Consider the following 15,245-nt stretch of genomic DNA (forward strand, 5'->3'; position numbering starts at 1 on the left):
AAACTGAGGGGAAAAGTTCGTGGTTTTGTATATGAATTCCCTGGCTGGGGGCTTGGAGGAAACAGGGAGGCCGTTTGGAAGTTGTTTTTTTACTCTGGCACCCAAGACCACGACTGTGGCCCATGGGGCACACAGACCCGTTTCTCACCCCCACGGGGTTGCCTACTCAGCACTCAGATCGCCCAGTCCACGGAGAAATCAGCTCTGGTTCTCGCAGAGCCCGCGGTCCTGGTGAAGAAGTCTGCATGTCTGCCCTGGCCAGGGCGAGGCACCAAGGGCGCGAGCGATCCCTGAGGGCTGGAAGGGGCCGGTCAGCACGGGCCAGGTGTCCAGCAGGACCGGCTGGGGGCGATCCGTGCACAAACTCCGAGCCTGTCCGTCTGTCCATCCACGGGTCACACCGCCCCCGGGGGTGTGGTCCCCGCGGGCAGGCCGGGCGGGAGCGGGGGCGGGGCGGCGCCTATAAAGTGCGGGCGGGCCGGGCCGGCTCAGAGGCGCTCCTGCCGTCGCCACTGCCCCCCAGCCATGGAGAGGCCGCCCTGGCACGTCCTGCTCCTGGGCTCCGCGGGGCTGCTGCTCCTGCTGCTGCCGCTCTCCTCGTCGGAAGCCTGCGGGCCCTGCCAGCCGGCCACCTGCCCGCCCCTGCCCCCGGGGGGCTGCCTGCTGGGCGAGACCCGGGACGTCTGCCGCTGCTGCCCGATGTGCGCCCGCGGCGAGGGCGAGCCGTGCGGGGGGCACGGCCGGGACCGCGGCTACTGCGGGGCCGGCCTGGAGTGCGCGCGGATCCGCAAGCGGCGGAAGAGCAAAGTCGGGGCGGGCGCCCCCGCCGCCCCGGACCAAGGCGTGTGCCAGTGCAAGAGCCGCTACCCGGTGTGCGGCAGCGACGGCACCACCTACAGCAACGCGTGCCAGCTGCGCGCCGCCAGCCTGAAGGCCGAGCAGAAGGGGCAGACTGGCATCATCCAGATCAGCAAAGGCCCCTGCGAACAAGGTGGGCACTAGCACCTCGCTCCCGACCCGACCCCGTGCGCCCGCGCGCGCCGCGCACCCCTAGCCCAAGGCTCCGGCCCGGCGGGGGCGCCCCGAGTGGGTACCCGCGGCGGCTCCTGCCCCAACCCCGGGAGTCCGCCGCCGCCCCCACCCCGACCCCCACCCCTACCCTCTGCGGAGAGACCAGGGCCAGGGAGCTGGCAGCCGCCGGGGTGCCTGCAGGCCTGGCGGCGCCGCCCCGTCTGGTGGAGAGGTTTTATTGGGGAGAGGCTCGTGGGCCAAGCGAGTGAGCACTTGACCAGCCGGTGTCTGCACAGGAAAGGTTGCCCGGTACTCAGACTCCCCTCGACATCCACGCCCCGCACCTGCCCCTGCTCTTAGGGGCACTCAGGGGCCCGTGCCAGCTTGCCTTGAGGGTGTGCTAGAGCAAGGAGAAGTGAAGTCACACGGTGGCGGGAGGGCAAGTGGAGGAGAAGTTTGAAATCCCAAGTGAGGACTTGGAGAAAAATTGTCAGCCAGGTTTCACTGGCTCGGTTGTAAGAATTTAAAACGTAGAATTTCCTGATATATTTCATGGGGAAATAATTCACTTACGGGGGCGTGGCGGCCGTACGGGTAGGGACAGGTTCTGAGACAGTCATCTGGCTCCTTAGTTGTGGGCAGAAATACGACCCGAACTCCTTGCGCAGCGTTTTCATGAAAAAGCGCGTGTTGGGAACGTTACGTCACTTTGCTTTTCTTTTTCTGGCTTAGTTTTTCTTTCCTAAGCCCCACCCCCACCCCCAGTATGCACTGTTCCACAAGAATGCCTTTGAGAGGAGAAGTTATTTTTGTAAATTTAATTTACTTCAAACGGGTTCAAGATGGGTGTAAGTGAGAGAGGCACATGAATAAAATCCACACTGATATTTTTTTTCCAAAAGGACATTTTAATTCTAACACCTGAAATGACATTTTCCGCTGGCAGTAGTTCCAAAGACAAGTGAGAAACCCAGCCACGCAGCCCTCCCCTGGCCGAAGAGAGGTAGGAAAGAGAGTGGACGGGGCAGCGTTGGACTAGCGTTCCAAATAACTGTTCCTGTAGAGCTTTCTCACCATAAACCCATATGTAAATAGTCTGTTGCCAATTTCAGAGGTTAGTATTGGTCACCTTAAATTGTGCAACCACTTATTATTAATTATTATTATTAACCATCTATTACTACCACCTTAAACTTAGAAAATCACAACCCAAAATAATCCACATGCTGTTATAATAGAACCAGTCACTTGGTCTTTTGGATCCAATGATCAGTCATCTCAAATTGTGCATCATTTAAGAATCCCGTTCCAAAAATTGTGATTGCTCACTTAGAAGCTTTCCAAAGGGGGAGGGGGGGTCCTTAAAATCACTGGCATTGGCTTAACAGAGCAGAGGTGAGCTCAGTGACACAGGGGCTGTGGTTCCCTTGTATGGTGTCACTAAGTTGGATCCCCTTTGATGTTCTGCTGCTTCGACTCTGAGCGCACCAGATGGGTGTGACATTGAGCCCAGCTAGGCATACTGAGCCCATCTTGGGGATTTATAGTCAGTCATGCCTCAGGCCCCCAGCGTCTCCAGGCCACAAGCCCCTTGAAAGGGGCAGACCTGGCTTGTTCTTTCTGTTTTGAAAAATCCTAGGGAAAGCCTTTGGTTTTATCTGCTTTCAGCCCAAATCCCCTTGTAAATCCAGCTTGAGTTCCTGGCAGCTCCCTGTTGATGTACTGGTACAACCGTTGTCGAATTACCTGAAAGAATATATTACTTGCATTGATATTGATGGTATTTTTTGATAATTTACATACTCTATTGTGTTACCTTTCTTTAGAATGTGCACAAATATGGATCTCTTCCAATCAGTAGGCCAGGTAGCCATCTTGAAAATTTCTTGGCATTAACAAGTACTTCATCAGCTTGTTGAAATATTTTAATTGGTATCCCATCAATTCTTGGAGCCTTGTGTTTGGCTAATGCTTTCAGTACAGTCTGGACTTCCTTCAGCACCATTGGTTCTGCCTCTTGTGTGATTGTGGAAGGTTGACTGGTTCTTTTCGACAGGGACCCCATGTATTCCTTCCATCTCTTTTTAATACTTTCTGCATTATTCAACATTTCACCCACAGAATCTTTCAGTATTGTAACTCGAGGATTGAATTTTTGCTTGACTTCTTTCAGTTTGAGATATGCTCTACATGTGTTCTTCATTTTGGGTTATGTAACTCTAGGTCTTTGTACATTTCATTTAAATATCTTACTTTTTTTTTTCTGGAGCTTCCCTTTGAAATTTTCTATTCAGCTCTCTGACGCCACCCTTCCTTCCATTTGCCTTGGCTACTCTTTGACTAAGAGCAAGAGTTGGGGGGCCTGAGAAAGGAGATGAGCAGGCAGAGGGAGTTAGATATTCTAGAAAGAGGAGGAGCCAGTGAGGGTTTTAATCAAGAGTAAAAATTCTATTTGTACTTTTAAAAAATTTGTAAGCCTTCTGAAAACAGAACGGTCAGAGTCCCCGGAATTCTGGGGAGAGTCCCCAGAATCTTTGTGCTCTGTCTGCACAAGACCTACAGATCTCAGCAGTGTGAGGAACCTGGGTCCTCGCCTGTCCTGGCACTCTGTGTGAAAAGTCCTCCCTGGGAGGAAGAGGAGGCTGTCTGCTCCTTAGGATTCACAGTCTCAGAAGCCCACAGCGGCAGCTCTGCCCTGCCTGGTAGGGTCTCTGTGAGTCTGACCCAAGTCAATGCAGCGAGTTTGAGTTCAGTTGCGGGCCTTTGGCCTGGCAGAGAGCCCTCACGTCTCACCAACTGGTCCTGCTACTGACTTACACTCACTGACTCATTTCACATGCCTACTTCCACCGAGAATCCCCATTACTCTCTCATGCTCGCTCTGCTCGCCTCTTCCAGATCAGAAACAGGAGAAAGTCACGTCCCTGACAGGCTGCCCCAAACCCACCAAGCTTCGTACTCGTGGCAAACCCATGCAGGGTTTCTGAGACTGGAAACTTTTATGGGAACAGACAACCTCATCCTTCTCCCTTGGAGCCACTGGTGGCTTTGAGCTGCTGACCTTGTGGTTAGCATCCCACTGCTTGACCCATGACACCACCATCCAATCAGAATGCTTTTTTTTTTCCTCAGTTGCCCTTCATCATAGAAAGCCAGGTGGATTACTGATTCTTTCTTTTCACCTTCCCTAGTTTTAACCACGGTTTCATGAAAGATCTGGAAAGCTAACAGTGTTTTAGAAAAGAAAATAAGCAATCTTGAAGAGAGCATATAGGGCTTTAGATTTTTTCACGGGAGATTCAACCGAAAATTGAGTTAATGTTTCTTCATTGTTGGTGAGGCTGGTTTTAAATGGAAAGCGTCTAACCAACTATTTTATAATCCTTCCGGAGAAGAAAGAAAAGGCTTGGAATTAAGTGGCCGCAAGCAGTGGCATTTTGAGCCACCAAGAAGAGGGTGGCAGTGAAACGGTGGAAGGTGATGACGCGCTCAGTGGGAGTCAGAGGCCTCTCTGGTCCCGAGCATCTTTTGGCGAGCTGAGAGGTGGCTGAGTGAGGACAGAGCCTGGGAGAGGATTTCCTAACTTGTACAGTCTTTCACAGTCTCGAGTCCTGAGAGAGAATGATTCAGCTGGCGAGGCATTGATTGAGCTCCTTAAATATGATTTCCATCCGATCCCTAGAGGCTAACCTCAGGGTCCTGCCTTCTGGATGAAGCTGCCTTATAAGGCTCTTAGTAACAAAACACTGTTGGGTCAAGTCCAAGGCCAGTCAACCTCCCCTTAATCTAAATTCCTCCCACAGTGGATAAGATCGTGGAGCTAACTTTACCTCAAGCTACCCCGAAAATGATCTGACCTCCTCTGTGGTTTTAATTGTGAGACAAATAGCATCTTGTTTGTAGTAACTGTTCTAACGGAAGCTCTGGGGGAAAATAAATTTAAAAAATTTTTTAAAGAATCTGAATTTATTGTCGAGAGAACTTTTAGGATGGAGAACAAACAGTTGTTTGGGGGGGATATTTAAATTGGGGAGGGGCACTGTTTGAAAGCTTTGATAGAGAAAGGGACTTTGGAAAATGTTTCTGTTGAATCAGTTCTACCTCACAGAATCCAGCTGTGCCCCGTGAGTCTTCAGTGGCTGGTTTTTTTGTTGTTGTTTTGTTTTAGAGGGACATTGCCAGGCCTTTCTTCCAAAGCACCTCTGAGTGCACCGAAACCTCAAAACTTTCAGATAACAGGCAAGCGTGTTAAACATTGGTACCAGCCAAGGACACTATTTTAAGGAGCTTGGTGGTGTAGTGCATTGCACATGGGGCTACTAACTGCAAAGTCAGTAGTTTGAACCCACCAGCCACTCCACAGGACAAAAATGAGGTTTTCGGTTCAGTAAAGATTTACATTCTCAGAAACCCACAGGACCAGTTCTGCTCAGTCTCGCTGCAAGTCCTAATTGACTCAGTGGCAGTGAGGTTTTGTTTGTTTGGCTTATTATAGGCTCTTTTAAAGACCCCTTGTTGAGTGCTTTCGCTCCTTATGAGCGTGGGTGAGGGGTGAACAGAGTGTGACTAGAACAACTGGACCAGAGCTTCCTGGCCCTTCCTGTGGAGATTTTCCACATCACTCTGAGCACACCCAACACCTGCTCCACATCTACCTGGGAGAAAGCAAGGCAAGCAGGAGCTAACACTCCTGGGAGGGAAGTCTGTTTATTTTTAACTTCAAATTGCTAGTCAAATAGTTGACCTCAGTTTTCCTCCCAAATTCGGATTAATGGCCCAAGGGCTGCCGCCTTAGAAAAAGCTAATCTGTTACAGAGAAGGACCATTCTTCAGAGGGAAGCAGGATGAGGTCAATTAGCAACAGCTGTCTCTATCAGGGCACTCAGAACCCCCCTCCCGAACCCCCTGGCGGAGTCTCTCTTCAAGGCGCAGGGTTAGCAGGGAGAGGAGAGTTCTGGGAAGTCCAGGGAGGGGTTCCCGGAAGCAGGCCAGTGGCACAGAAGCTGTGTGTCTGGAAAATAAGGACAGGTCAAACCAGGTAAAGCGGACCTGGTGACCCAGTAAAGACAGAGCCCTTCCCTGTGTCTGAAAGCACTGGACTGAGCTGACGCGGACAAGGAGCGTTTTCAAGACACCTACTCCTCAACATTCCGCCTGTCTCATTCTCCAACATGTTGCATTTCCCACAAGAGTAAGCCATCTACTCTCATGTGCCCATTAACGACTTAGTGTCTGATGAGGTGAGTTAGGAATGGGGCATGCCGACCTTTAGCGAGCCTGCAGGACAGGGTAACACTGCCCCCAGGGGGGTTCCGAGACTGAACCTATTTACCGGAGTAGAAAGCCTTGTCTCTCTCCCTTGGAGGACTGGTGGTTTCATATGGTGGGTCTTGCCCCGGGCTCCTGCTCCCAGGGGTGGCCCAGGTTATGTGTGAGTGTGGCTGAGCCAGGAGCTCCATGGTGATGACGAGATTTGGCGGTCAGGTAATATGCAGTCATCCTCCTTTCTGTGATCTGATGGAGTCATTCTCCATTTTCAACCTATTTTGGAGGAGCGAGCCATGTCCGTCGGTGAGGAGTGAGTGTATTACTAAGCGATGCCTCACAGCCGCAGGATAATGTGTACAATAAAGGAGGATGCATTTCGTCCACATGTGTTAAAGGTCCATAGTAAGAGTCCGAGTGTATCATAGCTATGAAGATGCTTTACAGACTATATAGCACCAAAGATCAGTAAAGAATTCTGATCGACTAGACTGCTTTGGCATAAGACTGAGCCGACAGAGTGCCGTATAGAGAGTGAGCGTGACAGGGATGGCCGTGTCGTACTTTTCAGTAGTTTAGTGTACTGAGGGCTTCTGTTGGGGCCCAGGGTGGCACAAGTGTCGGAGCCAGCGACGAGTCAAACAGTCCTGAAAGGGGGAGTGAGGGTTAAGAGGAAAAAGAGAGACAGTCTTGGGAGAGCAGCAGTCTGATGGACTGAAGCACCCGAGTTTATTCTACACACTCCTTATATCCATGCAGAAACAACCCGGGGTTCATTATCTCATTGTTAAGCAAGCACATTTGATACACAGAGCAACTCTATCTTCTTGCAAACCAGACATCCTTGAGAAATTAAACCACCTGTTTTTCCCAGACCTTGCACACTTTCTTGTCCTTGACAGTCTGTTCAAAATGTAAAGTCACAGAAGAAATCAGCAAACACTGACACATAGGTCATGAGACTCCTCAGTCGTTTCAAGGCTGAGTCTTAATGGCCTTCAACACACAAACGGCTTACACTTGGCTACGAAGGTTGATGGCGTGCATTCATCCAGTGTTGCTACGGAAGAAAGGCCTGGCGAACTCTTTCCATAAAATTCTATTGGCGCGTAGTTTGCTGCAAAGCACCTGGGGTCACCCTCAGCGGGCATGGACTCCCAGCAGTGGGGTGAAGGCTTCTGTCCACGGATTCCTTCCTTATCGGCTACTCCCAACTCTGGAAAGGCGGAGGAACAGCCTGCACTGGGGGTTCCAATACATGGAGGTTTGCTGCTCTTTCAGGCAAAGCACACAGCACAGACCAGCAGTGTTGGCTCTCTGGGCTGCCCGTGCAACTCTTCCGTAAACCGAAACATCATCTGCAGCTCTTCCGTAAACCGAGACATCATCGTAAGAGAAAGCGTAAAGCAAAGGGACTCCAGATGAGCCAAACCCTTGGATGTGGATAAGCTTTGGAAAGTCCTTCATTAACTTATTTTTCTTATATTTTCTCTTCTGCGAGCTAACGGGGGTGGGGGAGTAGGGCGATAAAACTGTGTCTAGCCAGTTAACTGGAGCTATGGTGGCAGAGTCACTATGCACGGTGCTGAGTTTTTTGTTTGAGCCAATGAACCAGATGCCATCAAGTTGATTCCGACTCGTGGCAACCTGTGTGTGTCAGACCGGAACTGTGCTGCCCAAGGTTTGCAGTGGCTGATTTTTCAGAATAGATTGCCAGTCCTTTCCTCTGAGGCACTCTGCGGACTCAGACTGCCAACCTTCCCGTCTAGCGGCAGAGCATTCATCCATTCATGTCACCCAGGAACCCTGAGTCCATCTCTAATACCAAAACCCAAACTCATGACCATTGAGTCGATTCAGATGCCTAGCAGCACTGTAGGACAGGGCAGAACTGCACTGCGGGTTTCCAACACTGTCACTCTTAACAGGAGTAGAAAGTCTCTCTTTATCCTTCAGAGCGGCTGGTGGTTTCAAATGGCTAACCTCGGCATTCGCAGCTCAATGCCTCACCATGACGTCACCTGGGTGTTTTCACTTAGAATAACATAAAAAAAACAGCGTAACAGCAAAGTTTATGTCACAGTTTGGTTGGTTCTTCGCGGTTCATGAAGTAATGGTGTACTTTCCAATAAACGACATAGTGTGTGCAGAGAACGGTGGTCTTTCTTCGGGGAAGGAATGCCCATGATGGGCTCGAGCTGGGGTAAGTTTTTCTGTACACTCCCTGAGACCTGTCTAGATTCTGCCCTTCAGCGGCCCAATTAGAAATCAGAGTTCAGTGGGAGTTCTTGGCTGAGGACAAACATGCCCAAGCAAGACCTCTTGGAGGAGAGAGAGAGAGAGAGAGAGAGAGAGAGAGAGAGAGAGAGAGAGAGAGCAGTGTGACTGTGCTGAAGCGCCGTGGAGGGCGGGGGAGAAGGAAAACCACTCCCGTAACTGTCCACCCCATCAAGTATCCCGCCGTCACCTGTGGTTTCTAATCGTGACCCACGGCCCGCTCACCACTCGTTTTTCCCACCTGGATAATAATAATTTGTATTGCACAGCTAAGCGAGGTGGGTCACTCTGGGGTGCCCTCTTAAGAGATTTTGCATGTGAAGAAGCAAAAGGTTAGGGATTGAAGTGTATTTTTTACATCAGCTAGCTGGCAGGCAGCATGAGGCACATTCACACGGGGAGGTTGAAAACTGAGGAAGCTATAATCCATGTTTACTTTCTAGGACTGGAAGAGGAAAAAGAAAAAAGAGAGCATGCACTTTAATTTGAAATACAGCTGATTCGGCTCACCCTGTTCTTTGTGTTGTTTTGCTGGAAGAAGTCAAGTCCTCGCCTTCACTAGCCCTCTGCCCTCCCCGCTCAGCGGACCCCCCACCCCAAATGAGGCATTTACATCAGCACAGATGAGCTGGCCAGGGTCAAGTGCTTGATTAATCGAGGGCCAGAGTGCTGCCCGAGAGCTTTAGCTCGGACATCTACTCTGCTCTTTCTGGCCTGATCCCAGGCAGTGGCGAAACATGTATCAAGACATCCACCTCCCGGAACATTCAGAAGGTTCTGAAAGAGACCACACAGGCCTGAGGCTGCAGGAACTTGTCAGGATAGCCCAAGCCTGCAGGCTGTAGAGCCCACGCCTTCTCCGTGGGAGCTTTCAGAACTTCTCCTCTGCTCGGAGAACAGACATCCCAAAGTGAATTTCAAAAGCAGCTGCAGCAATTACACTGTATCCCTGGCTTCCAAAAGACCCCCAGCCCCTTAGGAAGCCTTAAAGCGTTTGATGGAGAATAAAATGTCTACACAGAGGTGATGCAGAAGGACGCAGACGGCCGCCTGCGTGGCTGCTAGGTAGAGACACTGGGCCCAGCTGCAGAAGGCAAACAAAGTGAGGATTAAGTTTACTTTCCCTGCCAGGGAGGCAGGCAGAGCCAGAGATCAAGATGCTGTCCTGGCTTTTGACAGGCCAGGGATGGGGGGCCCAGGTCCCTTTGTACTCATGTGCCTCTGATCAGAACCTCAGAGCAGGAGACAGATGCTGATGTGGCCCGTGCAGGGCTCTTTCTGCACCCGGCAGTCTTCGATGCACAGACGGTAACTGTAGGGCAGATGCAGGCCTGTTCCAGACCCGCTGGCGATGCGGAAAAATTAGTCCCCGCCTCCCAGTTTCCCCCGCAGATATCCTCTAATCTAAGGACTGTCTTCACTTGCTCTGCCTGGTCTGCCGCTGGTGCTACTCCTTGACCTGGCTGGCTGAGCTCAAACAAGTGTGGTATCTTGGCCCATTCTCAGCTCTTGCTCTGGTTTACAGAGAGGGGTCTGTGGCTTTATCATGGTGAGCTTTGATCCACCCGTCCCCCTCCACCCCCACCACTCCATCCCAGACTGGGGAGCCCCAGCCCCTGCTGGAGACAGACGGAATGAGCAAAGGCTTACCATGCACCTCTGAGAGACAGCCAGGAGCCGCTTTCCAAATCTTTCAGACGAGATGGTTATCTCTCCCCTCCTTGAGATACAGATTTTTCATTTATCTTCGTCTGTTCCCGTGAAGATTTATAGTCTGGGAAACCCGAAGGAGCAGTTCTACCCCAATAGGGTGGCTGTGGATCAGAACAGACTCAATGACCCTGGTGGATTTGACTCTAATATGTTGATATCTTACTGTAAGCAATCCGAACATAATGGTGCTTCATGCATCTCCAGTTTAAATGCAAAACCTCTGGATCCACGCAAAGCTGGAAACTTTCATTTGCCTTTGCTCTTGCTTACTTCACTTCTGTCCCAACTCTAATTGTTCTCAGAGTCCAAGTGCAGACAGCATCCTGGGAATCACCCCCGGGGCTGGCAGAACATCTTGCTTTGCCACATGAAATATTTCCACTTACGAGCCAAGCCACACCCTCTGCTTGCTAATGCTGCCTTTTAGGTTACAGGATTGTTTTGAATCAAGGAGATTCTCAAAGGCAGTCATTCTTGACCTGTCTCTTCCCCGCATATTCCACCAGTATTTTATAGATAGGAAATGCTCAATAATTTTTGTTGGTTGGTTCTGTCAATGAGTAAGAAAGTATATTCTGTTGACATTAACTCCAAGAGATTTATTGAAAGTTCCAAGCAGTTTAAATGCAGAACACATCTGATCTCACACAGTGAAGTCAAATTCTCCAACACGGTGGCATCAGAGGCAGGTTTGCAAGGTAAAAATCTGGACCGAGAGCTACCGCATTCTACAAGCTGAATGTTTACAAAGCCTGGGCAGGGCAACTGGAGAAGTGAGTGGAGGGGGTGGGGGGGAGGAGCAGGCCTGAAGATTTCCTCAGGGGTACTGAGGGAACTTCTGATAAGGGTCTTGACACCTAGGCACATTCTTTGCAGATCTTCAGTTTAACCACAGAGAAAAGCATTCCCTTTGTTGGGACTGAAGCCTGAGAGTTGACAGGGAACAAAATGAGAGCTAAGCTGTAGTCTGACCTGGGTTGGTCATTCTGTTATGAGTCAGGCAACTCAAATTTTGAAAGTCTCACACAGTTCATTTTTCAAAAATTGTTTTAAGACTTCGAGATTTTGTCTCCCAAGGGAAATGTGAACCGTAATCATAGAGAGTGGCAGAGTGTATACTTGGTGCCCGTTAGGTACACACTGGATTTTCTTGGCATTTAGGGATTGTGTGTGTGTTATGATATTTTTTTTATTGAAGCATTATATCTGACAGTACACAAAAATTGCTTTCCCCGTGTAACTGTGAAATATCAATTCTACCGTCTCCCAGGAAAGAGTCGATAATGACCTTTTAAATTTGCTAAGGTGATTAAAGTCATGGGTAAGAGGGACTTTCTGGCAGGTAGGACCAATCCATTATAAACCAATACCACCCCGAGAGCCAGATTCCACAAGCGGCACGGCCAAACCCAACACAGACATCCCACACAGACCTGAAAGCGAAGGAGAGGCGCTGGCTGACCATGCAGCACCGGTGGAGGAAAGGGAGAAGGGAGGAGACATTGCAGCCGACAGCACTAAGTCTGCGTGTCCCCTCACTTCTGGAGTGTGCTCGGTGGTCGTGTGCCAGGCACAGAAGGCTCTGCTTCCGAAGGATCAAGCTCCTCAGAAGAAGATCGCCAAGGCTTGATGAGCAAGAACATCATCCCGGGGCATCGAGGAGCCCTGGGACTCTGTCTCAAAAGAGTTGGAAGCTCTCTGGCAAGTCACATCTGTCCCATGTTGCTCTTGGTTTCCCATCTCTTCTTTGCTTCAAACCCCCACGGTTTTTGCAAACCACCTGTGAATTCTCCACGCCCTTTTTGGCTTCTACAAAGTTGGGGCAGGCGAGGCTTTGACGATTTTCACACTGAGCTCCTGAGTAGCCAGCTGGTGGCCGAGTCCCTCAGCCTCCTCCAGATTGCACTCCGCCGCTGCAGCCTGGTTGGTGTGCCTCTCCGAACCCAAAGTGTAGCCGCAGCCGTTTGTCTTTTTCACAGGGGGATCAAACGGATCGCTGACCCCAAATACCCAGTGAGTTCCTGCCACTGCGCTTCACGGCGGGATTGTTCACTTTGAAACGCTCCTCCATTCTTCCAATTCCCTTTCCCGGGCGTCTTCCTCTTTCCCCAGGAAGCTTGAGGTGGAGCTTTCCTGTTCTGTGTGCTTTTCTGACATTCTCGAAATGCCTTCCGCGTATTTCAGGGAATTCCGGAAGGACACTCTTCGTATGCCTTTATGGTGGCCTGTTTCTGTCTTTGGTCCATCTGTCGGTAATCTGAGATTGGGAGATTTCTAGTCATCTGCTCCTGATTGACTTCCTGTAAGTGAAGTCCGGAGGGTTCGGAGGTGGCTTGGTCTTCAGAATTCAAATCACTGTCGTTTGGCCCGGAGCTAGTCACCCACTCCACATCTTCTCCTTCAAGAACCCATCACCTGGCACATCTGAAGACCCCCTTTTTTTTGGGGGGGTGGTACTCTGCTGTAATCCCTGTGTGCCAGATTTTCCTCGTCCATGTAGCATCAATTTAGCAGAAACTCATTTTTTAAAATCTAAAGCTTTGCCTAAATTAAGTCTATCTCAACTCAGGCGAGCCCCGATTAAAGTGGGCTGTGTACCCTCATCGGAGAAGGGATAGCATCCACCTCGGAGCGTGGAGGGGTGAGCGGGAGACATGAGAGGTGCCCAGGGGAGTGGGGCAGCTGGACAACTTCCAGATGGACGTTCCAGCACCTGCAGCTAGATGGACATTGACAGAGCCCCGGGCCTGCGGGCTCGCGTGCCCTCCTCTGTCACACCTGCTAGCCTCGCGTCTCCTGCACCTTGACTGTACGTCAGGACCGTCCAGTGCCACTCCCAGAGAGTCGGATTAAATCACAGTGTGACTCACACAGGCTGAGTTTCTTGTTCTTGTACTTTTCACCTTGATTTCTGTGAACACCTGTAGAGCATTTCCATTCAATAATTCATGCACAATTTGGCTATTGATTGTAACCCTCACGGTGCAACACACTCAACGCACTCTCTCCGTTTTCCTTTCCTGACACTTCCTGCCTTCTGAACTGTGGGTCTGGCTTGGTTGATGATTCTTTGGCATGTGGGCAATGCCTGACTCCCTGGGGTCAGTGTCACCTCACAGGACCGTCTGGCTGAAAGCTGACCTCAGTCCAGGCCTCAAGAGTGAGCCAGAGCAGAGGCTGGGGGTTCCGCCAGTCCCTAGCAGACCAAGAAGTGTGGTCCTGTTTATGATTTTGAGTTTTGTTCCACATTTTCCTCCCACTCGACCCAGCACCTTCCACTGTGGTCCCTGTGAGAGCAGTCGGTAGTGGTGGTCGGACATCGTCTAGTTCTGGCCTCAAGCTCCTGGTGGCTGAAGTTTCCATGGAGCAGAACTTTCTTTTTTAATTTTTTAATCATTTTACTGGGGGCTCATATGACTCTTATCACAATCCACATATACATCCATTGTGTCAAGCAAATTTGTACATTTGTTTCCATCATCATTCTCAAAACATTTTGCTTTCTACTTGAGAGCAGTCTGAATTTTAACAAGCTTTATTCTGACAAACTTTCGAGAATGGAAACCACAGATCTCGAGGTATTCGAACACAGTCATAAAGACAAATGAATAAATCATGTTTGCTTTAAAAGGATTATTTCCGTATTGGATCTGTTGGTTGACAATTTGTGATTCCTCAATACAATCACACACTTGGATTATCTCCCCCTGCCCCCAGTGGTTTGATTGGCATATCGTTTGCATGTCATACAATTCAATAATTCCATCACATCAAGCGTCACCACAGATGGCTTTAGCACTTTTTCTTCATTCTTGTACTCATCATTATCAGTTCCCCACTTCCTCACAACCTCTCCTGCCATACTCCCAAGGAACCATCATCCACTTACTGTCTCTACAGGCTTACCTATCCCGGACTGCACATATAGAACAATATTAAAAACCAACCAAGCAAACAACGCCAACAAGAATAACAAAGTAAAACAGATGAAAAACCTCAATCGAAAAGAAAGCAGAAAGTATTAAAAACTTGAACAAATTTAAATGGATCATAAGGGAGATCAAATGATAGGGTACGAAATTACTTTCTTTTCTTGTTTTATCATCTTATTAGGAGCTCATACAATTCTTATCACAATCCATAACATACAACAACTGTGTAAAGCGCATTTGTACATTCATTGCCCTCATCATTCTCAAAACATATGCTTTCCACTTAAGCCCCTGGCATCAGCTCCTCGTTGTTTCCCCTCCCTCCCCTCTCTCCCGTCCCTCATGAACCCTTGATGATAATTTATAAATTATTATTTTGTCATATCTTACACTGTCCGATGCCTCCCTTCATCCACTTTTCTCTTGTCCGTCCCCCAGGGAGGAGGTTATATATAGATCCCTGTAATCAGTTCCCCTGTTCTACCCCACCCTCCCTCTACCCTCCCGAGGGCAGCAGAACTTTCAAAAGCTCCCCCAGATGATTCAGTGTGTAACCCAACTTGAGAACCATTGACCTAAAAAGACTTCAGGTGATGTAGGGGGTACCACCAATTATAATCTAGTGTCCTGCACTAAGAAGGCTTTTGAAAATATCTAGGAGCCCTGATGGCACAGTGAGCTACTTTGGGGCTAGTAACCACACAGTCAACAGTTCAAAACCACCAGCTGATCCGCAGGAGAAAGATGAGGCTGTCTACTCCCATTAAGAGTTACAGTCCCAGTAACCCACAGGGGCAGTTCTACCCTGTTCTGTAGGGTCGCTGTGAGTTGGAATCAACTGGACAGCAGTGAGTTTGGTTTGGGGTTTTATTACACCCTGTAATTGGAAGCAAAGTCCTAGAAAACATAACAGAGACTACATGTTGGTTTAGCTGCTACTTATCTCTTGGCAATCTCTGTCTACAGCCCCAGACAAGCAGAATAGAAGTGTTTCTCCATCTGCCGGTGTTGTTATGAACAGCACAATGACCTTGGTATTACAGTACT

The 15,245-nt window shown here is 49.6% G+C and overlaps 1 protein-coding gene across 1 annotated transcript in view; it reads left to right on the forward strand.

Moving 5' to 3' along the window:
• Positions 1-483: 483 nt before the first annotated feature.
• IGFBP7 (insulin like growth factor binding protein 7) overlaps positions 484-15,245 on the forward strand; it is a 90,276-nt gene continuing 75,514 nt past the window's right edge. The window contains exon 1 of the mRNA XM_075544267.1: positions 484-991. Within this exon, the coding sequence (XP_075400382.1) occupies positions 526-991 (466 nt within the window). The 5' untranslated portion in view covers positions 484-525. The remainder of the gene's footprint in view (positions 992-15,245) is intronic.

The sequence above is a fragment of the Tenrec ecaudatus genome, chromosome 3, assembly GCF_050624435.1.
Source record: "Tenrec ecaudatus isolate mTenEca1 chromosome 3, mTenEca1.hap1, whole genome shotgun sequence".
NCBI lineage: Eukaryota > Metazoa > Chordata > Mammalia > Afrosoricida > Tenrecidae > Tenrec > Tenrec ecaudatus.